Source organism: Centrocercus urophasianus, unplaced genomic scaffold (assembly GCF_019232065.1).
Source record: "Centrocercus urophasianus isolate 14NV4802_14NV808 unplaced genomic scaffold, USGS_Curo_1.0 seq_13, whole genome shotgun sequence".
NCBI lineage: Eukaryota > Metazoa > Chordata > Aves > Galliformes > Phasianidae > Centrocercus > Centrocercus urophasianus.
The window spans coordinates 24,287,530-24,315,069 of NW_024884475.1; the positions used below are offsets into that span (position 1 = coordinate 24,287,530).

At 39.7% G+C, this 27,540-nt stretch overlaps 1 protein-coding gene across 2 annotated transcripts; it reads right to left on the reverse strand.

Annotated features, from left to right (window-relative positions):
* Positions 1–2,973: 2,973 nt before the first annotated feature.
* On the reverse strand, positions 2,974–25,963 carry USP46 (ubiquitin specific peptidase 46). Of its 2 annotated transcripts, XM_042812262.1 has the most exons (10): positions 25,720–25,963; positions 24,726–24,847; positions 15,125–15,205; positions 14,471–14,684; positions 12,578–12,807; positions 8,706–8,782; positions 5,604–5,687; positions 5,128–5,325; positions 4,197–4,275; positions 2,974–3,216 (listed from the first exon to the last, which is right to left on the reverse strand). In XM_042812262.1, the coding sequence occupies exons 2-10, from the start codon at positions 24,804–24,806 to the stop codon at positions 3,115–3,117; spliced, it is 1,146 nt and encodes a 381-aa protein (XP_042668196.1). In that variant the 5' UTR covers positions 24,807–24,847; positions 25,720–25,963; the 3' UTR covers positions 2,974–3,114. The 2 variants fall into 2 exon arrangements, with proteins under 2 accessions (XP_042668196.1, XP_042668197.1); XM_042812263.1 differs by lacking the exon at positions 24,726–24,847 and having other exon boundaries at positions 25,720–25,961.
* Between the last annotated feature and the right edge of the window lie 1,577 nt (positions 25,964–27,540).

Here is a 27,540-nt window from a genome sequence, read left to right on the forward strand (position 1 = left end):
CTAGACCTAATGCACTCAAAACCAAATACTAGGAAAGCAGCAATTTTAGGGAAGCTCAGGGCACTGTTAGATAGGTACTAGCTTTTTATTTTCTGTCTGCTGGCTGAAAAGCTGTGATTGTCCTAGATATTTTACCGTTCTTCCATAAGGGACTGGACATCTGTGTGTAAGCGTGAGAGAACGGATTGAATTTTATTTCATCAAATAGAACACAGTAGATCATACTATTGTTCCTGCAAAGATCCTAATCCTGCAAAACTCATGCAAACGTTTTTAATTTGGCACAGATCAGAACTTCTCCCACCAGAAGCAAAAGTGTTCACACAGCTTGGATGGACAGCTTTTGCCAGACTGAAGTTGAGACATTCAGCATGCTGTAGGTTGGATATCATTTATAGAATTATAACTGCAACTTTTTGGGATCAAAGGAAAATACCCCTTATTTTAGCTGTTACTAGCCTAAAGTGAGCATTCCATGATATTTTAGAGTTCATGTCAGAACAGTGATGGGGGACTGGTGTCTCATCAGTTCCATGATCTTTTATGAGATGAACATTTCCAATGGTTTGTCATATGTCTTGTGCATTTCTTGTTAGTTATAGTAGAAGATTTGGGAGCTTCATTTTTGAGCATGGGTTCCATACTTGGTAAAAAGCTAGTTCTATGAATTTTGTTCTCAATACCACATAGCAATTATCTGTATGTTTTACAACCTAGAGATATTTTGCAGCTGGAGAAAAGCAAAGAGCATCCTATAATTTATCATTTAAATATTACTTCATTTTCATAGAATCATAGAATTGCCAAGGTTGGAAAAGACCTCTGAGATCATCCAGTCCAACCAATAGTTAAAAATACTTTGTCAGATAAGTTAATTCAATTTTTTTTTTTTTTTTTAAATATATCCTACAATTGAACCAATTTTAATGTCACTTCTACGCACAATGTACAAACATGAGCTGCATTAAGGATTTTTTTCTTCCTTGTTTGGAAACTGAAGAACGCCCTATGAATGTTCTGCAGTAAACTGTGAAGTACAGACCCTTGGACCAACATTGATGAATGCTGATCTGGAAACTGCCTTCATTCACAAGCAAGAAACACTCCTGTTTTGAAAGGTAATTAATTATTATATTTTTAGTATGGAAATTTGGAATGCACATAAATAAACCCATTTAAAAAAAAAAAAAAAAAAAAAAAAAGACTGACATGTTTAGCTTTTCACTGGAAAAGGCGTCCTGGGCTTCAGTGAGAGCTCAAGTCTCCTGTAGGTTGTCTGTCTTTTGTGTTACAGATAGAACATTTCATTTCATCATTGATACAAGAACAAGAATGGCATCCCAATTATGCTTATCTATAGCCCGCATAACAACCTTCATCCACATGAGTGATCTCTGCAGAGCTCTGCTATTCGTGTACCCAAGGACCCTAAGGTTACTTTTTTTTTTTGTACTGGTATAAGGACATGATAAACCACAAAAAAGAAAAGGTCACTTCTGTTTCTCCTTCAGTGTAAAGTGCTACATTTCATTGGTTTACAAAATGGCCGTAGATAAATCCATCTGTTCAATCAATGTTGGTGTAGAAGCCAGTATTTCGTTTTCCCCATTATTCAACAACAACAAATGTTTCACATTCACAGTAGATTGCAGTGAAAAGTATTTTTCTCTTTCCTGTGGAAAACTAGAATAGAAGATTAAGCTTTGCTTCAGAGGCAGTTTTCTGAAACATGTCTGCCACAAAATGACAAGCAGGCTTCTAAAGGAAAAGTAGCAAAAGCAACATTGTCTAATAAATACTGAACAAGAGTCAATAAAATGTAACAAGTAGAAATACATCTCATGAGATGACAAAGAGTCCTAGAAAATGCTGGAACCAGCTCTCTGTCGCCCTGAAGGCAACAGGAGGTTCTTTGCTGTTGATATAATTTGAACAGGTATTCGGGTGCTAAGGTTCAAGCACTGTACAACTGTGTCAAACCAAGCAAGAGAGATACCCAGGGCTACCTCTTCCTCATTCCGCTTTCCATCCCTTCTTATACCCTGCTGACACATTCTTTTACATTCCTTCTTTGCTGTATTCCAGTATGTGTGTTTGATAGTTTTATTAGCCAGTGTATTACTGTTACCAGCCCAATTCGCCCAGTAAAATCAGAAACAGCAGAACTAAGTCTGTTCAAAATGCTGTCAAATATTCAAAAAAATTGTAGGATGGAGCCTGTTTTATGTATACAGTGTACCAACAGCACACCTGGATCTGGACAGTGGAATTTCAGTCCTCATGGATACACTGCACATGAGCAGTGTTGTTATCTCTGCAAAATCAATGAAGTCAAGAACATGTTATATTGTTTTAGCAGAACAATAAGCTCAATCTCTATAAAAGTAGTTTATCTCTGTGCTACATGTGTCATCTTGCTGATTTTATTCCAGTGCTCTGTAAGTTCTGAAATCTCACCTCATCTGTACTATCACATTGTCTTGGCATATAGTATTGCTTAGTTCCACTGTAATTTACATCCTTCTATGTGAATTTTAGGCCTAACATTATACACTGAAAGTTTTTAACAACCCCCAAAGCTTAAATGATTTTGGAAGATTAGCTTTCTTTGCAGTTGAGAGTAACATGTAAAAAAAAATAAAAATAAGAAAAATACTCTATGACAATTCCAGTCATTGTGAAGCAGATTTTTTTCCCCCTTACATTTAAATTGGTTAAGAAAGTCAGTACACTCCAAAATCATTTAGAAAGCTTAAAACAACTTTGGCCTAAATACAGTGAGCTGTTCCACATAAAATACTGCTCTAGCCAGATTTGGTTTAACAGTTGACATTCAATTCTTTCGGTGTTATTCCATATAAACTCTACTAGAATCTGACTGCAATTAACTTCTCAATCAGACTTAAAAACAACAAACTGCCCTCCCCTCCTGAAAGAAAGTTCTGGATGTCAAAAATGAACAGTTAAGGTCAATACCATATAGGCCATTTAATGAGAGGCAGAATATATCATTTTTCAGCCATACAAAATGAGGTTTTTGTAGAAGTCAATTCAGTGGGCCATCACCTTCTTTGCCTGCAGAGTTGTTGTGTGCAGCTGTCACAGTTTCCCAAGTCACTCTCTTGACTGGTAGAATAAAATATAACCAGACTCCGAATTTTTTGATATATCAGAGGTCAGTCCATAAAATTCTTCAATAGCTTGAGCATCTATTTTCTGTAAAATAAATAGAATCATTTAATGTACTCGTAAGTAAAAGAAATGCCAAGCATAGATTAGAAGACTATATAAAAACAGAGGACAAATTCATTTAAGTGCTTCAGAGCAGCAGTTAGCAAATTCCCTTTGCAGTTCAAGCAGTGAAATGTTAATTAATGTTCAGGTGCTAAACCCTACTGATCACTGTCATTGAAATCAAAAGGAATGTTTGCCTTGGAGAGCCTAAAGGAATTAGGCTTTTTCAAATAACACAGTGTTTGGAATGCAGTAGTAAACAAAAAGCACAAATGTGACCTCATCTTTCCGAAAAGCAACAGAAACCCTCTTCAATACGAGCTTCATTCACAATGGTCCTGAAGTCCTACTTTACTCCAATGAATCTAAACCCGGGGAACTAGACTCAAGACCCCTGTTATGCCAGGTTCCACAGTGACATAAAGGATTTGCTTGGGAACAAATCGTGCTATGTTTAGACAATTTGTAATAGCTGTGGACCACATGCCTCACTAATTTTCATCCAGACCATCCCAGACTGACCACAAAATTCAGATGCTCTTGTAACCTCCTTGTTTAAGAAATAAAACTCCAAACAACCCTAACTTTACCCGGTCCAATTTTGCCAAGTGAGATTGTGAAAGATTGCAAAATAGTTCCTGTATGTTTTAAGTTTTAATGAATTAACTTGATCTTATTATGTATAAAAAACATTCCAAATTAAACACTCTGAATCTGATATTAAAAATGTTTGATGTCGCTTTACAATAAAACGACTGTCTTTTACATTGACAGGGTAAGAACTATGCCATTAATCATTCTGTTTGCAATCTAACTTTCTAACAGAGCCGAGCAAAATGTCACGTTGCAAGCAAGCTGTGGCTTTGCAGACTAGTAATCTGTACCCAGATCTGGATCAGAACTTTAATTCCAAACAAAGAAGAAAGCACAAATGTTGTGCTCATGGGCTTCAGCATACTGACCTCTACAATGTCATCATCAAACAAGAGCCAAAATCCATGACTTTTCACAATAGTAATATAATGCCCACGATTCGGTCCACTGAAAAAGAAAATGAAGAAAAATCTCAAAACCCAATATAACACTAGAAAGTACTATTAGGTCCATTTTGATAAGTAGCTCATCTATATAAGAGCAGGTGAAATTATAGTTACATGCTAAGAAGAATACAGTAAACCCATCTCTAGCTGTACAGTATATATGTTCTATTTTTTTCTGCCCCGTTGCTATGACCTAGTCAACTAAATTTGTAATGTATTGCTTTGATTTGTGTTATGACCATCTGCAAATTGATCTATACAGTACTTAACAATTTCCTCATATCTGGCATCAACTATGGCAAATATTTTTAAAACAACATGAAGTAATTTTAAGGGGAAATATTTTGAAAATACGAGCCATGAATAGTAACTTATTTATGGTTTTTGAGATTAAGGGAGAACAAGACATTTCTCCAACCCCAAAGATTTATCTGTTTGTTTCATGTCTAACGATGCTTCACTTCTGAGAAGCTTTAATAAAGCTATCGTTTTCATTGTCCTGACAGGAACTGGCTGACCTGCTGCGGAGTCTACCTGCTAACAGCCCATGGCCCTCACAGAGTCCTGTCTCCAAGTTCTCCAAGTGATGAGGAAAGAGACAGCTTTCTTCTTCCTTTCGCATGATTTCAATCTGTTGACTTTTGGGTGCCTGAAGTGCTATTTTTCAAAGAGGTTCAGATTACTATGAGGAAAGGTGGCTAAGAGCTTCTGGCCAAGATAAACGCAAGCTGGAGCAGCAGTACAGCTTATGTCCCCTCTTCCACTCTCCTTCTATTTTGTCAGGCATGCCTCACCCTTGACAAATGCCTGGAACCTGTAATAGTTTGAGATGATCGACGTGAGGGAGTCTTACCTTCCACAGTGAACGACAACAGCTACTAAGTCATACATCCGGTCTAAGTTGACAGCATCGCCAGACGTGTTGAAGAGACGTAATTCCAGGGGAAATACAACACGATAAGACAGCTTAGTATACCTGTGCAATTGCTCCATGTACTTGAATCTCTTGAGATGTAAGGCAAGAATCATTGGCAACTTTTTTACTCGCATCCTGTGACACCATAAGAATGCACATGGTAAAGACCTGTCCAGTTCAAAGCCACTCTTTCCTTAATGTTTGCATTAGAAAAGGACCTTGTAAGTAACAATAGTATACTAGCAGTAGCTTCTACACTAACAAGTACAATAGCTTTGAATCTGTCTGCAAGTTCTCTGGGCCACACAGAGCGTGTATATGGGGTGCAAGTTCTACAAACACAATAAATGTTAAAGAGAAAGTTTGTCAAAGTCCAGGAGTAACATATTGAAACCACTCTGCTCTTCACTTACCTTTTCTGTGCCTCTTGTTTACTGCAGCAGGTTTCACAGTAGTATTTCTGCTCACTACATAATGTCTCTGTGTTACTGAAGTCTCTGTAAGTAAATACAATTATCAGTTCTTCAAAGTTCTTAATGCTTTTGACCCAGTGCCACGCTTGGACTGTGGAACTGGAATCCTAAAAAGACACACGGGATGAAATGTTATTACTGCTGAAATCCAGTTTTCTAAAACACCTGAAGAAACTGTACTGGAATTTGCAAGGGACTTACAGTACCTGGCTGTAGCGACAGCTTTGTATTAGGTGCTGAGACCCTCTGTGCAATACAGGGAATCACAGAATGGTCTGGGTTGGAAGGGACCTCAAGGATCATGAATCTCCAACCCCCGTGCCACAGGCAGGGCCACCAACCTCCCCATTTAATACTAGGCTGACCAGGACCCCATCCAACCTGGCCTTCGTGGGGAGGGAAGGACTCAGCTATCTCTAAATGGGACCTATATCCTCATCTCTTGCATGTCAAGAGGCTGCCAAGATTTCAGTGTAGATGCTTAACCCATCCAGTGCCTTTTAAAATTATTTATAGAATGGAATATCTTCAAGCACACTTCTTTCATCCCCAGGTAATTAACATTTTATAGTGTTCTCCTGTAAGCTAAACTTGAATCATCTAATGCAGAAAAATAAATTGAACTTAGTCTTCTGCATCCCCTAACCTCTGAGCATCTATCCAGAAGTTATGTGGTTTTATCTTCACGATGTCTGAAAAGGAAAGTGTCATCTGAGCTTTTGAAGAGAGGCAGAGTTGGCTTGATTGTGCTGTGCAGTTAGCCGAAAAGATTTGTCAGAAATCACAATGTTGATAAGTTTTGGAACAGAACTTTAGGTGTCTAAAAATCTTAACAGGTAAAAAAAAAAAAAAACAGTAATTTGTTTTGTCAACTCTAGCGTTACATCGCAACTAGGCAGGTGTTTTGAGAACCTTAAATGCAGACGTAAGCACCTATCTTCCACTTTAGACACAGTGGGTTTTTTGTGACTGTGCTTTAAATAGATGTATTCTATCATTCCAATACCCTGAGTTGGAAGGAACGTTGGGCATAGACATCTCTTGCTAAATCAGGTTGCCCAAAGCCCCATCCAACATAGCCTTGAGCACTTCCAGAGACGTGGCATCCATGGCACACAGCTACTTCTGTGGGCAAACTGCGTCACTGTATCACCATCCTCAAAGATAGTACTTTTTTTTCCCAGTATCTAATCTAAAACAAACTACTCTCTTATCTGTCCTCTACCTTCTGCCTAAAAGGCTGTTACCGTGTCCTACTAAAGCAGTTGAGGCACAGTCACGGAACCTAGAGGCACTGCTTGTTTACTGACCCAGCACATTAATTTCTTTGTCTGTACCAAGAACAAAACAAGTAGCCTACACACAAGCAATAACTATCTCCTTGGGGGAAGAGATGTATGCAGGAAAATTAGATGGTTTTCTTGTCCTTCAAAAGTGCAATTTTTGTTTCATCTATCAAGAATTCTCAGCACGGCACTCCTAAAACATGTTTCACACTTAAGAACTACAGGCTTGAGAAACCTCTCTCTACAACAGCAGAATGAGTTGCAAGACCTTTCTAACTCCCTCCTGTTCCATTAATGGGCCAATCTGCATCTGTTTATATGGTATTTTAACAGGAAAAAGGAATTTACTTTCTCTCTCAAAACATGGTAATTCATCACTGACCCTCTACAGTCAATTTCTAGAAACTCTGCAGATTCTATACAACAGTGCAGAAGATGCTTTCTACTGTTTATATGAGTGAATAGTACAAATTTCCTATTTTAATAGATGACAGAATTCTTAGTGGAACAAAACAGAACAAAAAGCATAGGCAGATTAGTTAGAAATTGGGATCAAAAAGCTTTGCAGATCCTAGAGGAAATAAAAATAACAGAAATGTACTATGTTATTGCTAAACTTTTACTGCTTCAGGTCCAGCTGCCTGCTTTGTGGAGTTAAGGCTATGCCAAAGACTTACATTCTTCAGATTTCTTACAGAGACAGGATATTTTCAATCTGAAAAGCTACAAAAATAACTGAAAAGAACATTCATCTATATGGGGAAGAAATTCATTTTACTGAAACGTTGTATTGCACAGATTTTCTTTTATGTACCTTTTCAGTGCAGTGCTAATTTAAGCTGTAAAGATGCAGCAACTACCTTTGCAGTAGCCATTTCTTAGGACAGTTGTGTCCACATAGAAATCACTGCCATCTGACTCAGGGAGTGGTCCATGCCTTGTATGCTTTCTCTTTCTGTAACTCCATAGTTGATGTGAGATATCAGGTAACACTTCCTAGGCATTCCAGAACAACTGTTAATTAGTTTCAGTAGTTGTTCAACGTTGCCAGCAATTTTGGAGTTTGAATGAGTAATTTGGCCAATCGATAATCATTACTTTAGAGCAGTAATATTCTGTCTTAAACCTAGGTACCTGTCCATTGCATCGATGCCAAAACTCCATACATTTTATATCTCTCAGATTAACCATTCATGCAAATCTGAAAATTACGTAGGTCTCTGAAGGATTTGTTTAATAATTAGGCATGAAATAAGAGCGGAACTGACTTAAAAACTTCTCATTATAATTTGATAAGATGTGTAGTAAGAAACTTACATGGCACAACAGAAGACTTCCAAAATCTTTTGCCCTCTAAGGACTCTAGTGCTCTACAAAGCACACACATGACTTTTAATATGCACATAAATCCTAATCAACAAAGCACTTGACTAAAAGCTTAAAGATAAGCTCACACAAATCTCTTTGAAACCAATTATTATTCTACAGCAATTCTTCAAGATGACAGTGCAATCAATTTTTCCCCAAGAGAGAAATTGTTTTTTCTCTTTCAAACACGTACATTGAAAACAAGAGAAAAACAAAATCCATTAGTGTGTATTTTGTCACTAGAGGAAGAACCCAGTTTATAGTAATTTTCTGCTTGGGAAAAGCTCAAAACACAATCCTATTCCATTTCTCTTTTTTGCATCTAGTAGATTTGGAAAATATAACAAAATCAGATAGAAACATTCATCAAAGGGATGCATTCATTTACCTTAGACAGTGTGTAATTGATGTGTTCTGCTCCACATCAACAGAAAGGTCAAGAAAATCTTCATCTTTACTACTAACCTGTAGCAAAAAATATACACGTAAAGCAGATTTAGTAAAACATCATGCATCAAAATGCTGTATGTATCTATGGGCAAACGCTATAAGATGGAACAATTTCTCAAAATAAATTACACAAAGTATTTATTTCAATTGGTTTTTCTTTGTTGTTGTTTTTTGTTTGTTTGTTTGTTTGTTTTACCTAGATCAGCATGACCATATTCATTCTGCCAATTAAGCAACCAGGCCAACCCAGTTTCCAACTTCTGTCTACTCCAATTATCCAAACCCACTGACCACAGACTGATGACTGCACTTTGCTATCCACTAAACAGGGAGCATCATCCTGTACATTAGGCTCTGGTTGGTGTAGTACATATGTTCTATTGTTACAAAATACAGCCCAGCTCCTTATTATACTGGAATTTTATCTGTGTATAAATTGTGTAATCTCAGTTTACGCCCTACATGATACTTTCCACTATTAAGGATACAGTGAAAATAATTTCCATGCAGGCATCCATTGAGAAATGTCACATTCAAATGCTTTATATTTTTTCTCCAGTGAAAATTTAAAAGCTTGGCTTTGTGTCTCTTGTTGGCACACCTACATTTCCCCATGGAATATTACTGTTGATGAATAATTTTAACAAGACTGAATGAGAGGTTGGAGGAAAAAATGGCAAAGCGGTAATATTTTGTAAAATCGCTGTGATTTCACCAGTGTGTTTTTTTTTAGGTGGAAGAAGATGAGGAAAAGTCTGATAAAAGTATTTTTTTTCTAAAAAATAGTCTTTCAAACATTTTCAGAGTGATAGATCCTGGCTTTGCTTGAAAATGACTTTTCACCTAAAATGTTTAATCTTGAAGGAGATTGAATTATATATGTATACATATATTTATCTTCTACAACAGATAATTATTGTACTTCAGCTGAGCCAAAACATTTTTCTCCAGAATTCTTTTCATGGAAAATCATGGAATTTCAATATTTCTTTGCAGACCGGAAATATGATTTTTAAATGCCACTCATGTATCCTATAGGTCATCTCGTTAATGGTCCTTCATCTTTTGTATCAGCTTTGAGATTCAAAATAAGGAAAATCTTCAATATATATATCAATATATAATGATATATCATATATATATATATTGATATATATATTGAATATATATATATATCATATCAATATATAATATATCAATATTCATTATAGGTGTAGGTTAGCAACTCCCTGAGGTAGTTGGGAACTCCGAGCTCAAGCTTCTCCAAAATTCAAAGATGTTCTAAACTTCGGTCACATTTGGAACCTCTCTCCAATAAACATTAATGAGGACTCTCTCAGGAATGGTAGACAAACAGATCTGTAAAAGGTGACCCCATTTTGAGTCATCTCAGATCATAAAGAACACCACATCTTACTCAGCATCTTAATAAATGGTTTTGTAAAATAAATGAAAATTAGGACAGGGTAACCAATTAAATCCCAAAATCTAGTGATTTTCTGCTCATCCATTAACTAGTTTTTGAGGCCTTGAACACCTAGAAAAACCAATGTGGTTGTTTTTCGGATGAGATTAACTAAGACTGTAGCAGAATTACTACAAATGAATTTAGTCATATTTGTAACAACCAATTCTGATTGTAAATGTTGCACAAACACTCCATATCTTGCTTTCTGTGAATGCATTTCTTTAGAATAACTTAATCTGACAGGATTGCAAAGTTCAAATCCAGAACTTCAGCAAGGGGTTCCATCTGCTGTTCTGACTCCAGACACTCATGCTCAAATTTCTATGCTCAAACTCATGCAGGCCTGTGGGTCTGGAAATTACGTACTGCTCTGAGCTCATCTTCATATTATATCATCCTATAAACATGGTGAATGCAATCCAAATCAACCTTGAACTCAGAGGAACACCTTTAGCAGGATGAATTTTGATATTACCAAGGATGTACAGAGGCATAAAGTACATTTAAATAAAATGAGCAGCAGTTCTTCAAGCAAAAATCCTCTCTGAGATATGATTCTATCCAAAGAGCACAGGAAACCACAAAACTGGCAGCAATCAACTGCAGTGTAAACACATGTATAGAATTCAAAAATAGAGCAACAAAACCTCAGAGAACATTGTGTCTCTGCTGCTGGAAGTAGAGTTCTGTCAGGCACACAGCATATCAAGAGGGAGGTTAAATACTTGGAAAAGTCTTTGGCAAATAGAGCATTTCATCTGAATATCACTAAGCAGTTAGGAATCCTGATATTGACTTCAGCACATAACATATTACTCAAACGGGGAGATGAGTCCAATCAAGCTAGAATAATACAATTATAACTAGAGGTCACTGGAAACACAGATTCAGACTGCCCTCTTTGTGAGAATAACTACTGGAATCTGCACGATTCCTCACGCATGATACATTCACATTTTAGCAAAGTGTTACCTTTTAATCCACTCTATTTTCCAAAGATTTCAAGGTACAGTAATAATAAAAAAAAACATAAACAACTGTAGAATTATACTGTACAGAGCACCATATTTCTGCATTCACAGGAAGCTGCAGTGCCTTTCTACAGCAGCAGCACATAGTGCTGTTTTTTCCGTACAGCTTGATCACTTTGAATTGCATACTGTGTGTTGTGCGGTTTTGCTCTTACTCGGAGACACATCTTGACTTCATTACAATTTGACTGAGCAAACTTAGGATTCCAGTTTTTTTATCTTGCTATTACTATGTGAGCTGTCATAATTGAGATATACTAAAGAATTAATTTTCAATTTCTACCTCTCGCATTTTCTCTTTAACAGTCTTGTTCCAGATTCGGTTCACCCCATTTCTCAAGTTGATTGTCACTTTATCACTCTGTCCTGTCCCTGAACATGAGCTCCCAAGAAGTCTTTTACTTGGAGTAGAGTTATCATTAAAGAATATCAGAATATGTTCTTCTAGACTTTTATCTCACCTAAATTCGGCTGCCTAGAGTTAGACTTGTGAGTAATCTAAAGCTGTGTTTTCTATAGACAAGTTCCAAAGTAGCAATATTGGATTGAGTTGGAAACATCATTCTTAGGAGAGATCAGTTTGTTGGCCCAATTCACAACACTGCTGCACAAACAATTGCAACAACTTAGTGCAAGGACTGGAATGAGAACAAGCTGTACTGTGTAGATGGAATATCTGATACTGCTCAGACTTCCATCTCACAGAACAACCTGGAGACAGATGGAGAGAGATTCGTGAAGAAGGTCCTTTGCAAACTCTATCAGCTATAGAAAGTGCTAAGAAAACTAGTTCATCCTTGACACAAAGCAAAAGTTAGGTAAGATTTGCAAACTATGCTGTGCTTTACTGAGACTTCAAATAAAGAGACTTCCACCATTCTTTTAAGAATATTTCAGAAGACAAAAGAACACGTATGGTTTGTTAATAGCAAATCCTTTGGCAGTCACATTCTTCGACATAAATTAATGCAAATCCATCTTATCTTTCCTCTGGTTCTTGGAATAAAAATGCAAATACCTTCTCCTGAAATTACAGCAATAGAGAAGGATACTGATTAACTTAGCAAGGGTTCTAAGTGTAGAGGTACATGCTATGACAGCCAGACTTGGCAAAGGCTAGCCAAGAAACACCTAGAAAAATAAATTTTTAGAAAAGAATATACTCACTTCAAGAAGTAAAGTCTACAGGAATATCCACAATTCTCAGATGTCTGAAAAGATTCATATGTTTATACATATAAAATGTATCTATCTATTAAAGGGCAACAACCAAAAAAAAAAAAAAAAAAAAAGATCTATCCCAATGCTTACGGTTTCACAGTTCAAACATCTAGTTTCGTTAGTCAGTGTTCCCTGAAAAATCTCATGCACCCAGGTGAGTTCTTGCTTATTGTTCTCTTCAGCTTCGGTCATGTTGCCATTTTTCAATTTCCCATTTTGCTTTTCCTGTTTCTTCTCCTCCTGTAAAATGTCGGCGATTGTATTCAGCAAGTAATTCAAAAACTCATGTGCATCCTGCTGCATGTAGTTGTCAAATAGATCTGTGAAGAAGAGAGTCAAGATTTCTAAAGCTGAGTATATCATTTATTTCAAGAAATCAAACTAAAGTCATTGTTTTCCAAAGACATGTATTGGTCCTTGCTCAGCAAACTACTTAAAATCATGCCAAAGAAAAGTACACTGGCTCTCAGAGAAGCTACCTTGAGGGAAGACTTCAACTCACATAACTTTAGCGTGTCTAAAAGAGTAGGGTTGTATTTGGAATTAGCTGTGTAGGCTTCTACTACAGTCTGTGAAGAAAGCAAGAGAGTGGTCCTCAGTGCAGCCAACTATCTGTGCCCACTGTACAAGAAAACTGGTGACTACAGAAGGAACTTACATTAATTGCTTACACCCATTGCTTAACATCAGACTGATTCCCACCCATACATTCCACATCACTGAGTTTGGACAGTACAAACCTTGGCTGGCGAAAACGAAGATGCTGGATGCAAACATAATAATAATAATAATAATAATAATAATAGCAACATCATCTAACAAAGCTTATTTTTCACACACAAGATGAGCACAGACTTCTCTTTCATATAAAATGCTTTCTGGAGCAGAGACTACCTCAGTGGTGATGAAAAACAGGCTTCTTCCCTAGTGAAGGCTTAACTTACCCAAAACATTAAAGAAAAATAATTTGCGTTCCCAAGAAATGTGTGATTTTATCCCTCTGCTCCTGGAAAAAGCCCACATGGATTTCCTCAAAAATATTGTACAGTCAATAGCTTTGCAGCAGCTAGCCTGAACACAGAAGCACATTAATATATTCCAAATCTGTCCCTAATTTGAAAAAGTTGAAAACACAAGACCAGGTCCCAAAAGGTGATCCCAGCAGTGTAGGGGCATTTATCACTAAGATGACTTGGAGCTGACTTTGTCACTGTTTACAATGCCTGCTTTGCAATGGACAGTCTGCCCATTTACATGCTGTCACCAGGAGGCAATTTCTTCCAGGTGTTAACTCACAATTCTTTCTTCTCTTCATTCAAAGCTCCCTTGTTTCCAAGTACAACACCCACACTGATACGAATCCAGGCTGAAAAGGAACTGTATGGCAGGCTTCCTTATTTCAAGACATTCCCCCCATCCCTTGGGAAGAAACACTAAAAGACCAGGCATATGCTGTTGCCAGTGTGGTGCTCAAAAAGGGCCTGATGCTTCTCAGTGTCAGACTGCACCCACTGCTTCTAAGAACAGCAGCAGTGGTTGACATGCAGTCCACTGAACAACTCCAAAACACAGTTTCCTGCTCTCCAAGGTATTTTGGGCTTGTAATGCCTGTAGCCCTAATAGGCCACACTGCTTCAGTACTGCCAGCTGCCCACAGCATTTCTCTCTGCCATGCTACATTAAAGGTAAGAAAAAACCTGAGGCAGAATGCCACCTCCTCCCCAGCTCTAACTCACTGCTCAGTGTGGTCTGTCATACCATGCACTGAATTATCACCTCTGAGAACTCAGGAAATCTGGCATAGCAATTTCAAGCATAAGGCTGCATAACAGATACTATAATATTAGTATCTAAAACCAAAAAATGCTAAAAGTCATTTACAGACTTAACTAAGACATCTGACTAATATGACCACGTTGCTCAATGTTTAGATTTCCCTGATCAGCTTACAGATATCTAAGAGAATTCCAGTTTCATACTTACCATTCTCTTTTCGCAACCTTGATATGAACTTCTTTGGCGGAATAACTCCAACTTTCTTCTTCTGAGTAGCAATACTGTGAAAAAGATCTGCCAGGCAAGTCAAGAGATTTTCCTTCTTTTTCTGTTGGGCCTTGTATGATAAAACATTTTCCCGAAATGGACGGCAAAAGTACAGTGCCTGCAGCACGGAGTTACAGTAGCAGGTGTTCCCAAACTGCCATGTAAAAGCAAAAACAATCTTAATCTCTGTATACCACAAGAAACTACTCAACATCTGTCTTCTGTGACACAGCCATTTTGCCAGGCAGCTGCTGTAGGAATATATTTATATAACTTTTATACAACTCCTTCACTTTCTACAAAAATTAGAGACTGTCCCTCATATTTTATAGGTAAAATTGACTTTATCAATTTAAGCTCTAACCACTGGAAACATCCATAGAACACTAAACTGTTTTCTCTGGGGAGTATGAAGTTATCTTCAAAACATTTTAAACAATTCTGCAGCCCATTGTGCCTAAAACTGGAACATGCACAGCACTTTTTAAAAACAAGGCAATCGTGCCTTAGAGCAGCATTGGGATGAAAAAAATAAGTAAAACTCATAAAAACCATAGTTCTATATAGGATTTGTCCATTGAAAATTGTACTTACATTGACCAATCCAAAGTAGTGCTCATTGATGGGAAACTGCTCTGGGCCAATGTCTTTTTCCAGAGCAGAGGCATTGGTGCCCTAAGGAAAGAGGGAAGAATTAATGTAAACTATTAAAATTCTAAAATAGAGTCATGGACATTAAGATAGAAATGCACTTTTTCCTTTCAGTTACAATCAGCCAAGCTAACTCTGCTCTTCTAATGGCCAAGCACAACAGTCACCCGAGCCAACACAAATATTTGCAGTTGTAGGTAGTGAAGCTAGCCTGACCTGGGTGCTCTGATGATGGCTGACTTGAAGTGAACAGGTCACAACAACAGTGGTTCTCCCCCGACACGCCTCTCCCTTATTTCATACTTCATACTTAAGCAGCTGGATCCCATTATGTTCTTGTTTCATAAAGATACTTGACCTCTAGATGTTGAGCAGGTTTTTTAAGCATTACTGAAACTCTTCTGCATCCCTTCTAATTTGTCAGAGGCCTTTAACAAAACCTGAGATCCAGAACAGCACCTTGTTCTAATAAGAGCAGCACAGAAGTTAAAAGTAAGCATAATACATGTGGTACTTTGTTCTAATGTTGAAAGGTGCATAAGTCCAAGCACTGCCTTGCTTCTTGGTCAGTGCCTCAACTTATGTTCAGCTGTGTCTTCATTTCAACAGTAAAGTCGCTTTCACAGCTACTGGTTTGTAAGTACACTCACTACTTCTTTGTGCATTACCTGTAGCTTGACTGTATGAAAATGCTTATTTTTAACAAGCTTAGATCAGTGAGCTAACAGGCCTCATTGCTGCCAGTGCTGTCACTCCTTGCTACTGTGTAAACATACAGATCAGTCTGGAGAGGAGGAGGCTGAGGGGAGACATCATTGCTCTCTTCCAGTACCTGCAAGGTGCTTACAGTGAGAGCAGGTTTGGTCTCTTCTCACTGGTGACAGGTGACAGGACAAGGGGAAATGGCCTTAAGTTGCACCAGGGTAAGTTTAGGTTGGATATCAGGAAAAACTTATTTACAGAAAAAGTTGTTAAGCACTGGAATTGGCTCCACAGGAAGGTGGTTGAGTTACCACCCCTGGATGTGTTCAAAAACCATTTGGATGTGATGCTCAGGGACATAATTTAGCAGAGGGTTGTTAGAGTTAGGGTAGTATGGTTAAGTTGAGGTTGGACTTGATGATCTTTAAGGTCTTTTTCAACCTGAGCAATTTTACGATCTCCGAAGGACATCAGTAAAAATACTGTACTTGGAGAAGTATTCTCTATGTACAGTTATTCAAGATCTATTGGTTAGCCAGTTCTCAATCTGTCTGATAATTGTTTTACTGACATCAGAGAGTCATTTTCTTACTGAATGTAATCTGCAGTAGGTAGTATTAATACACTAAGCCTTTGTAGTTTCTGTCACGTAAGAATGGCACAGTTGGCTGACTTTCATTAGAACATATAAACTGCCACCACAAAGATGCTAACATGTAAAACTTAATTATCCTTTTGCTCTGTACCAGCTGTCTCCCATAGTCATATTTGTGTTTTGTTCGTTTTTTTTTTCTCTGAGATTGACATCAGATTGCATTTACACAAGTCCATGCTGACTCTATTCAGAGTAAAAAAAAAAAAAAAATTTACAAGCAGCATTTCTTCCTAGTGCTCTGAAATGACCTGTTTTCCTGAGGTTTGTTCAATATTGGGTTGGAGAGCTCATCAGTTAAAATTTTTAAATTTAGTGTTAATCAGATTCAGTAATTCTGGTTTTTCTTCTCAACATCCGACTTTTATTTCCTTCCTCCACCTAATATCAACATTGCTTGCTCTATTAGATTATTTTTTCATGTCAGTCCATCAAAAGAAGATGATTTTACTCAACGGAAATGGTGTGAAACCCAGCACTGGTGCTCTTTAACAACCTATAAGCCTTGAAAGTAAAGAAGCTCCTTCAAGTTAGCAGCTTCCAGAAAAGGTCCAAAGCTTCTGTGTTTCATAAACCCTTACCAAATCTCTTTCCAGTCTCTTCCTTTCTCTTACAAGCACAGAGATTATTTCTTAGACCAGATGTAGAGGATTTCCCTTTGAGACTAGGTAATTCATTTGCACAAGGCTCCATGAAAAGATTAAGAAATATGTTGTACGCCCTTGGAGGGCTCTACCAAGCCTCAGTGAGAAACTCAGAGAAGAAAGGATCAGTACAAAGCCATTGCTGGCTGTGTTTCAACTGATATGACAGTGTGATAATTACCTAAGTTCTATATGAGGATCAGGTTTTTTTTGCTTGGAGAGGCAGCCTTGCCAAAAATGCTACATTCAGCAAAGCATCTGAGTTCCCATGAGGGAGGAAAATGATAGGCAGTTGCCTATCTGATACTAACAGCAAAGCAAACAGCTGCTGGTTAAATCAACACCTTGGCTTACAGAAGACAATTCAAATACAAAAGATCAATGCAACGTCTGAAGAAAACCATCCTCATACAGACTTCACAGCAAAGCATTCAAACCAATGCATAGGTTTTCTTCAATTATACATTCAGCATTCAAATTAAGTTCTCTAAATTAAGACTGAAATTGGATGAGGGTTGGTTTTGTTTTTGTTTTTTCATTTCTGCAGGAAGATTTTTCCATGCTGGAAAAAATTCTCCCTCTAGAACTTGCAGGAAATAATGCCTCTCAAAAGTGACCTCCCACTCTTTTACAGAACGTGCGTTAGTGTATACATATACATATATTGTATATGTCAGCAGAATATAAGTGCTTGGCTAACTAATTGCTCCTCTGTTACCTCTTTTTTCCCAGGCCCAGGTTGCTTACTTCAGAGGATGCCAGATGGTTCTGACAAATCTTTTTCAACATTTAAATTATCTTGAACACACTGAGAGAAACAGCAAGACCTAGGATTTGCCAAATAATTATCACTGAAAAACAAACAAATCCATGATGCGCACTAACTTATCTTCATGCAAAATCTATACACTGCTATGGAGTTTCCAACAGCTCATCATAGATCTGTTCAATGAGTGTTACACGTTTGACATACAAAAGCTCTTCAGAAGCGATTGATATGACACAAGGAATGGTTGGAAATATTCTAACCCAAATAAACCACAAACTGTACATCCAAACCAGGCTAAAGCTAGAAAAAGTCTTATTAGAGATGTGTTAAATGTGTGTGTGTGTTGTTCACCTATAGCAGTGTTCAACCATGACTACTTACATTGGGTTTTAAGCATGATTATCCTTGTCCCCAGGCACAGAAATCACTTTGGTCACTTTTACAAGTGAGCAATTGCTCAAACACTAAAGGGTGGGTATCAAATGGATGCGACCAGGCTCTTCTGCTGTTGCTCAGAGACTGGACAATAGGCAGTGGGCACAAAGTGGAACACAGAAAGTTTCATGAGAACATGAGGAAAATATTTACTTTTACAGGACCAGATTGCCCAGAATGGTTATCCTTCTAATGAATACTCCTCTCATGGAGTATCCTTCTCTGAAGATATTCAAAACCCACCTGAATGCTTTTCTGTGTGACCTGCTATAGGGGGTTGGACTGGATGATCTCCAGAGCTCCCTTCCAACCCCTGTGACTCTGTGATAATATTTTCAAAAGTTTAATTTGTACCTATCATCATATGAAAATTTTTAAAGTAAAATAAAAACAAACAAACAAAACCTCCTGTTCCTTTGGACTTAAGAATAAATACAAAAGAACAGTGTAGGGAAAAGAAAACAAAAAGAAAACAATGAAAAAACCCACATTGCATTAGATCATTAAGTCATACAAAGCAAAATAACCGAATAAAATTGTTCTATGGAGAACGAGGAATGAAACAGTGCCAAAATGAAAGATGCTGCTAACACAATACAGCAAATCAAACTTAATTCTGCATTCTGACAGAGCTATAAATATGTCACTAAATTTCTAGGAATACATATGTGCTTAATTTAAAGGAAAAGAGTGCAGTAAAGAAATTGGAAACTTTCTTAAGTCAACTGTGGAAAACCTATTGCATAGCTATTTTCTCAATGAACAGAAACACAATATGAATTACCATCAAACTAGAAAACACAAAGTAAGAAACAATAAATATTTTGTTCACAAGAAAATCTAAGCAAAAGAAGACAAAAGTTGAATAACGAAAACAGATATTTAACAAATACATAAAGAAAAATAGATCAACAAAAGATGGCAAAGAAGGGCTTCAGATCACATACGCAGCTGCAAACTAGATATTCTTTTAGTATTCGAGTGAAAAGCTATGTGCTAGAAATGGTGTTGTTTCCGGGAGGAAGAAACTGAAAACTTAAACAAAGGGTGATGCTGAAACAGATAGAAGAGAAATTGGAACAAAATAGATATGGCTTTAGGGCCAGGCAGCCTGAGTTTCACAGTTTTGGAAGGCATAGTGTTTGGAATGGGAGGGAAAAGAAAGGTAAAAAAGATGTAGAAGCCCCCTGACCAGCAAACGGCTGTGACAAATAACTGGAAAGAGAGCAAGTAATGGTAAAGAAAATCCAAACTTATTTTCCAGAAGCAACACCAATAGAGTAAGAGAAGAGTGAGGGAGATCATACTGGGCAGTATTTACAAAATGGTCCTCAGCAGATATATCACGTACACTCACCATAGGACCTTGACTTCCCTTGGGGTCAACCTTGACTTCCAAAGAGAAATTGGAATACCTGAACACACCTCCTTCAAAATTCACATGTATGAAATGTCAAAAATGAAACATTTTTGTAATTTCTGAAGTAACAAAAAATTGTTTAATTCAACCAGATTAGCATCTTTTTTTCCGGCAAATAAATGTTTTATTGTTCCACCAGAACAGCTATTTTAAGTTCTTGTTGCCAAGAGATAAAAGAGGAAATACAAGGTGCCATGAAAAACAGAGGGGATCATAGTAAATAGCAAGAGGATACTGACAGACCTAAAAGTGAGTATGTGATCATACTTTTTGGAAGAAGGATGATTTAAAATAATAATTTCACATATTTTCCTTAGAGTTTTCTGACCACAACGACAAATTATACAAGCTTCAGATGTCTGACTCTTTTTTTTTCCCCACTGGATGCGCTGAACCGTCTCCAAACATGGATGTACACATTATATACACCATCAATAACTTCAGCTCTTTCATTGCATTGTTGCCAAGAAACAGGAAGAAAAAAAAAAGCCTTGAAGCCTAAAATCCTGAATCATTTGGCTATTCTGACCAAGATTTTTAAGGTACTCTGCCTTATACGCCTTAAAGGACAAGTATGGGATGCAAGGCTCTAGTGAAGACCTACAAGTTCCATATTTAAATATTTAAATCCAAAAGTAATTTTTGTTTTTACGTATTGACCTTCAAAGTTTCCATAATTAGGCAACATTTAACAAACTGCAGTTCAGTATTCTTTTACAAATCCATCTCCATTCTTAGTTTATTTGATCTTGGATTAGTGGCACTTGGTCTTTTTCCTGGCACAAATAGCAATATTTTTTTTCCCTCTCCCATTTACTCTTCAGAACAAATAAACCCAGTATGGCCTCAGAAATGAGAAAGAAACTGAGGTTTGCTCACAGCCTGTAATTTCCTCAACAGCACTTTTGTGTGGGCCACAGTGATGACACTCATCGTATCTCAGTGCGCTTTTAAGGTAAGGCTTCTTCTAGACTTCATCACAGCTGCCCCAGCTGGAGTACTCTTTGTTAACATGGAGGACAGAAGATTAAATATCTTCATTAAATCTCGTTATAACATGAATTACGAAGGCTGCAGATATACTGGAGGACAGGCTTAGAATTCAAAATGATTTTTTCACCCATTAGAGAAATGCTCTGAAAATGCTTGAAATTCATCTAAGGCAAGTATAACATTTTGTACAGGAAGAAATGAATCACCTGCTTATATGCAGAATGAGAGAGAGCTAAGCTAATTGTTCCTGAAAACAAACAAACAGCACTGTCTACAGACTCTAGCGTATTATTCAGATGAATAAATTAATGATGCTGCACTTTTTAAAAAAGACAACACAAAGAAATTCTTACAGACGAGGCCTAAAAAGTTCTTAAAATGACTTTCCAGTTTAATTTGTCACCAGGAAGACTTCACACAGGACCTTGTGGCCAGTTTTGGGTGCAAGGCTTCAAGAAATACAAACACAGCCGGAGAGAGTCCAAAGGAAGGAAATAAAAACAAAAAACCCTAGAGGAAAATGACTTGTAAAAAGGGCTGAACGGGGTCATGTATAAGATAGAAAAGACTGAGACAGCACATGAGAATACTTTAAAGCGTATAACATTTATTACAGAAGGGAATCAGTCTGTTCTTGGTCTCAAGAGTGGACAGGAGGAGAAGTGGGAAGCTCAAATTATGGTAAATTCAGATAAGACATTAGGGAGTGTTCTAGCCTTATAAGGACACTGAATCATTGGGATGGATTGCCTAGAGATGTGAAATAGTCACTGTCACCACAAGTCTTCAGGTTAGACAGACATAAGTCAGAAACAATACAGGTTTATCACATGAAATTTCAATGAATGGTCAGGGATGTTGTGGTTTTGTGGCAGTTCAGAGGCACATATTATTAAGTGATCAGTAGTGAAATCAAATGAAATAATCAGAGCAATATCCAGAATTCAAGCTGGCTTGAAAACATCAGCACAGCACCCTTCTCTGCAAAGTCTAAGCATGTCCAAGAGAAGGCTTATAACAGAGCTTTGTTATAACAGACACAAGACTCTCCAGAAGTACTCATACACTGTGGAGTTGAGTGTACACAAATGTACAGAAGTGTATTTAGCAAACAGCCAACCAAGGACAGATTCACGAGGCAGAGGAGATTTTACTGACTGCTTCTCTAATTGGCCATAGTTTATAATCCATAGACTGGTGTCTTTTCAAGCCCACCAGAATCTCACCTCCCAAGTCTTACTTACCTGCCACACATACTTCATCAGAGCCCAGATTTGCTTTTTAATCCATCTTTTCCACAATTCAGACTCACTCAGCCTTACTGAACTGTAACTAAGAGGTTCCTTTTCTAAAGTATTTAGCATAACCACTGCTTTGCTCTTAATTCAGCAACTAGAAGCCAATGACTATATGCAATGAAAATAAAATATTACACGGTAAAACATGAATTGTTATGAATTGTCCTAGTGTGCTTATAATTTTCTAAATAACTGGGAAGTATTTGATGACCACTTTTGTCATAAAAGCAGTATGCACTCAAGGCAGTCTCTGTCACTATATTAGGACATTTCCCACCATCGTATATCCTCTAATACTACAAGTATCTTTCCTGGAATTCTGATGAAAAGAACACTTTCTGTTTGTCATTCTAGTGCCCGTTTGCCAGCCACGCTCTCAAGTTTTTCTTTACTTCATAAAGATGCTACAGTAATTAGACTTCACATTCCCTATATTTGTCATCTTTCTTTTCTGATTTCCTGTAGGTCATGCTGAAACGCCACACTCTTCTAAAATTGTATTGCTTGAACTGCCTATATTAATATTTTCAGATGTAGCAGTTTATTTTTCTTTATCAAACCACAGCATTTTTAAAAAGAATACCTATATAACATTTACTGAGAGCAACCGTGAGGTATTCTAAAAGATATTTTGTGTCAGAAGCCATCCGAGTGTGTTCAAAACGTACTGCTCATCAATTTGGCAGGGCATGCTGAAGTGCAGATCAGATTATTTGAAATACTCTTATGAAATTATGAAAGGGGAAACTAATATATCTTTTTGGCAGAACTCTGAAAGGTATTTAGGAAAACATGGCCCACAGATCTTGCTAGCCATCTTTGCAAAAATACGTCAATACATTCTGAAATGGTTAGATGCTGTTTGCTGCATATAACAGTAATATTGCCCAGGCCACAGCTGCTGCATGAACTCAAGGCTGCATCAAAATCTCATAAACACAAAAATATACTGCAGGGGTTTTCAGAGAGCAGCAATCTTGAAATGATAGCATGCCTCTTTGCCTTTGAACCAGCATTCTGTATTGAGTTGTTTGGAATGTCTCACAAAAATGATACCAATGAGGATTACAACATACTATGGTCTAAAAACACACCTCTAGTTCACGTCTAGAAACTACAAGGCTGACATGGCACAGAGTGCTGATATTCCTTCTAAGAGTTTGCTCAACTTATCTCATGCTTCTTCACTTCTACTGCATCTGCCCGACCCAAAAGCTGGTAATTGCCCATTGCAGACCTCCTGATGTGGCCAGCCAGTATACAGACCTCGTAGATGACTTTCCAGCATCTGCAAGGCAGTAAGAGGAGCTTTTTGGGAGCTGGATCTCCATCTCATCGAGTGGCCACTGTGCCCACACAGGAGTGTCACCAATTCCTTCAGGTAGAGGGGCATTCATCACCCTCTAGCCTCAGCAAAAGACACCCTCTAGCCTCAGCAAAAGACCTTATAACCAGGGGGAGGGTGGGGGGAGAGGCAAACTGGGAAAAGACAGCGAAGTAATTTTAAGTTATGCATTGCAATATATGCAACAAATACGTATGTCAAGCAGAAGGGGTAAACCTGTTTTTCTCACTGTGTTCCTACTGTGTTTCCCTCAGCATATGGGAGTTAATCCAGCAAATCTACAGTACTGAATCTCCTTTGCAAGCAAGTTAAAAACTGTCCCTGGCTTGCTTTGCTTCACTATACTTGTTTTGCCTATTTCTTAGCCACAGACTGTGAGTGGCTCAGTTCTTCAAGCACCAGGTTATACTGAAGGAACAAGATTGGGTAATATAGGTCTTTGATAGATTTCTACACATGCCTTCTGTCAATCTAGAACAGCAAAAATAGTTTATACAAACAAAAAGTTTGCTCATGTAACTCTAACCTTCCTAAGTCCCATTCTTATGGAGAGAGGTCTCAGCTCCTCTTACAGTTCACCACTTTATCTGGGCAGGATCATCTTCAGAGGAGCCATAATGGAGTGTTACTGGTACTTTCAATAGTTTATGTTTAGCTTAAAGAACCAGATTCCTGAAACCCAGCTTTTATATCCTAAAATAAATTAATAATCCTATGGGTTACACACAGAAGAACGAATATGACCAGTGTAACACAACGTATCTAAAAACCGCATACATATAACCTAAGGAACACACAGCTTTCAAGCATCATTACTGTCAAACCAACTTCACCCTCTGTCTTAGTACTGATATGAGTCAGAATTGTCTTGAACTACGAGCTCTTGTGTGAGACTTCAATTCTTCCATTTCTGACATGCCACTTTCACAAGATCTAATGGCAGCAGCTGAGCAGCACATTTTTAGAATAAACCCAGCAGCTTTGCTCTGTCTATGCAGGTTTTGGGAGAAGCCGGCTGTATGCAAGCACATGCCTGAAGCACACGAGAGAAATCATGGAGCTCCTAGAACTTTAAGCCAATGCTAAAGCCTTACAACCATCTTACAGCCTCCAGCTCCCCTTCATGCAGTGCTTGTTGCAGTATCCCTGACCCACAGGACTGGAAGGTATTAAGAGCAGTGGAAAGCTGCCATTGCCACAGAAGGGAGCAGCTCACAGCCCGCGCTCCCTCCCCAGCTTTGCTGACCCACGGGAGCCGGATCTCTGGGCTGTGCCTGCTGCCTTACCCCGGAGGCAGGCTCCGTTCTCCAGGGCAGCTGAATGGTATGTGTGGCATTGCCAGCACAAGGCATGCTGGGACACCACATGGAGGGAAGTTGGCAACTGTGTGGAGCTGCTCTTGAAGAACCTGGAAATAAGGTGGAAAAATACAGACTAAACCAACAAAATGTGCAGCAATTGGCTTCTCTTCTGTTTGCGCTGGTGTACTTAGCACTTGCTCTTGTCTTTGGCAGGTGTACCACTTTCTCAGTTCATTAATAAACCTTAAACTGATGTACTTTAAGCTCTCCCCCACCAAGAAGTTTAAGAAATCCAAACCCATCCAGATGCTCTGAGTCAGTAGAGTCAGGACTGCAAACAGGCCTGGGCACAGTGAAGAAATGGTCTTTTCAACTATTCCTGGGATGGGAATGGCAAAGCAAAAATATTAATATTTTCTTATTTCTTCCTAATTACACAGCGGGAGTTAGAGAAAGCCAAGTGTTAAAAGAGTAAGCAGCAGTCATCTCTGGGTGGCACCCAGCAGGAGAAAAACCCTGACAGCAGCTACAGCTGAGACTTCCTAAAGCAGCCCCCAGCCTCGGGACTAAAGCCTCTTACACCAGAACACTCCGTTCTGTGCATTCCCCGGGGGCTGCTGGCTGCATGAGCCCGCAGGGTGCCTGCCTGGAGGGATTTAGCGGGCTCACTGAGCGGGTATGCATTCAGAGCCGAACTCCGGGGTTCCTCAGCAGCGTTCTTAGGGCAGGAAGAGGAAAGACGAAAAGAAGGAAGGACAGGCGGCTACGGCTCCTTCCTCAACGTGCGTTTGCCGGCGCCAGCCCCGCTCCCGTCGGTGCCTCCGCTTCCCCCCCCGGGACAGTCCGCCGGGCCTCGACCGCTCCCCGGCGCAGCCTGCTCGGCTTCCCGCCGCCCCCCCTTCCCCGCGCCCTCGAGCAGCCCCCTCCGCCGGCCCCAGCAGGCCTGCCGTATCGCACCGCCCCGCCCGCGGGCACTCACCATATTACAGATGGAGGCGATGTTTCTGACAGTCATTAGTCTAAAGGTTGCAGCGATCCCACACCGCCATCTTTACGAGGTGAAAACGGCCCCGCTCATGGTGGGAAGAGGGCAGGAAGGCAGAGGGGGCGGCGGCGGCTCCGGCTCGGGGCTGGGATGAGCTGGAGGAAGGCCTGCCCGCGCCCCGCGGCGCAGCGGGGAGGAAGGAGCTCACCGCCCTCCTTCCTCCTCCTCCCGCGAGCGAGTGACCGGCAGTTTTAGCGGCGTGGCTGGAGCAGCCGCATCTCAGCTCCTCCCGCCCCTGCCTCCCGCACGGGCAGCAGGGTCCTGGGCTCCCGCCGGAGCGCTCAGCTGCGCCTCTGCGCCAGCCGGCTCCGCACTAATCCCTGCCTTCCTCCTCCTTCTCCTCCTCCTCCTCCTCCTCCTCCTGCTCCTCCTCGCCCGGCAGCCGCAGCTCCATCGCGGCGTGGTGCGGCACGCTCTGACCCGAGCTGGCCGGGCAGTGAGAGGCACTCGGCACCGTCGCAGCCAACGCGCCGCAGGGGGGGGGGGAGGACGGGGGACGGGGTGCCCTGCGGCAGCAGTGCGGGTGCTCTGCCCGGACAGCTCCGCGATGCCCCTGGGGGAGCCGCCGAACTCGGGCTAAAGGGCATGAGAAATGTCATTTGCTGGCAGGAGGAACGACGAGGAGAGCAGGCAGGCAGAGCCACGCAGCGTGTGACAGTGACAGCATCAATGTGCTTTGGGATGTGCTCTCTGCACCCAGCTTGAAGGACTCATGAATCCAGGCGTTTTACAAATCATTTTACAGCACGCAGGAGTGTAATTTACTGCCTACCCTATGTGCTTTAAAGTCACTGCCACTCGTGCAGACATTTACTTTTACAACAGCTGTGCAGGGACCATGTCTGTGTTATGATGTATCATAGTGCTCAGTCACAGACTTACAGCACGTGGCATTTACACAACACTGCTGATGCAGTAAGCTAAGTTCATTTTTAGATGCTACAATAAATGAAGGCCCATGCCATCCTCCAGGGTGTGAGGGCATTAAAAGCTATGGGCACCTTAAATTTGCACTTGTGGTGAAACACAGGGATGTTATCTTGTGGCCGTGTGGAAAATCTCATGGAGAAGCATGGATGGAGTTCACCTAGGATCATCTCTCCTCTGAGGAAAGGTTGAGGGAACTGGGCTTATTTAGCTTGGAGCAGAAAAGGCTCCAGGGAGACCTCATTGTGGCCTTCCAGTACTTGAAGGGAGTGTATAAACAGGAGGGGGAATGGTTGTTTACATGGGTGGATAGTGATAGGACAAGGGGGAATGATTTTAAACTGAGACAGGGGAGGTTTAGGTTAGATATTAGGAGGAAGTTTTTCACACAGAGGGTGGTGATGCACTGGAACAGGTTACCCAAGGAGGCTGTGGAACGAGGAGGCACTGATACAGGTTGCCCCCATCCCTGAAGGCATTCAAGGCCAGGCTGGATGTGGCTCTGGGCAGCCTGGTCTGGTGGTTGGTGATCCTGCACATAGCAGGGGGGTTGAAATCCAGTGATCATTGCAGTCCTTTTCAACCCAGCCCATTCTATGATTCTAGGATATGGCTTCAGCATCCCTTTCCTTAGCTGATCCCATCAGGAACTTAAAGTCCCTGTGTTGCTCTTTCCCTACATGTAAGGGATTCTTAAGAGAGAAAGCTGGTAACATTTTGGTGCTTACTTGGAAACATGGCAGCTCATGTTCGGCTACACTTTCCAGTTCACACTGCTATAATGTAATAATTTCAGTCTGCAGAGCCTGGCTCCATGGGTATTATTTA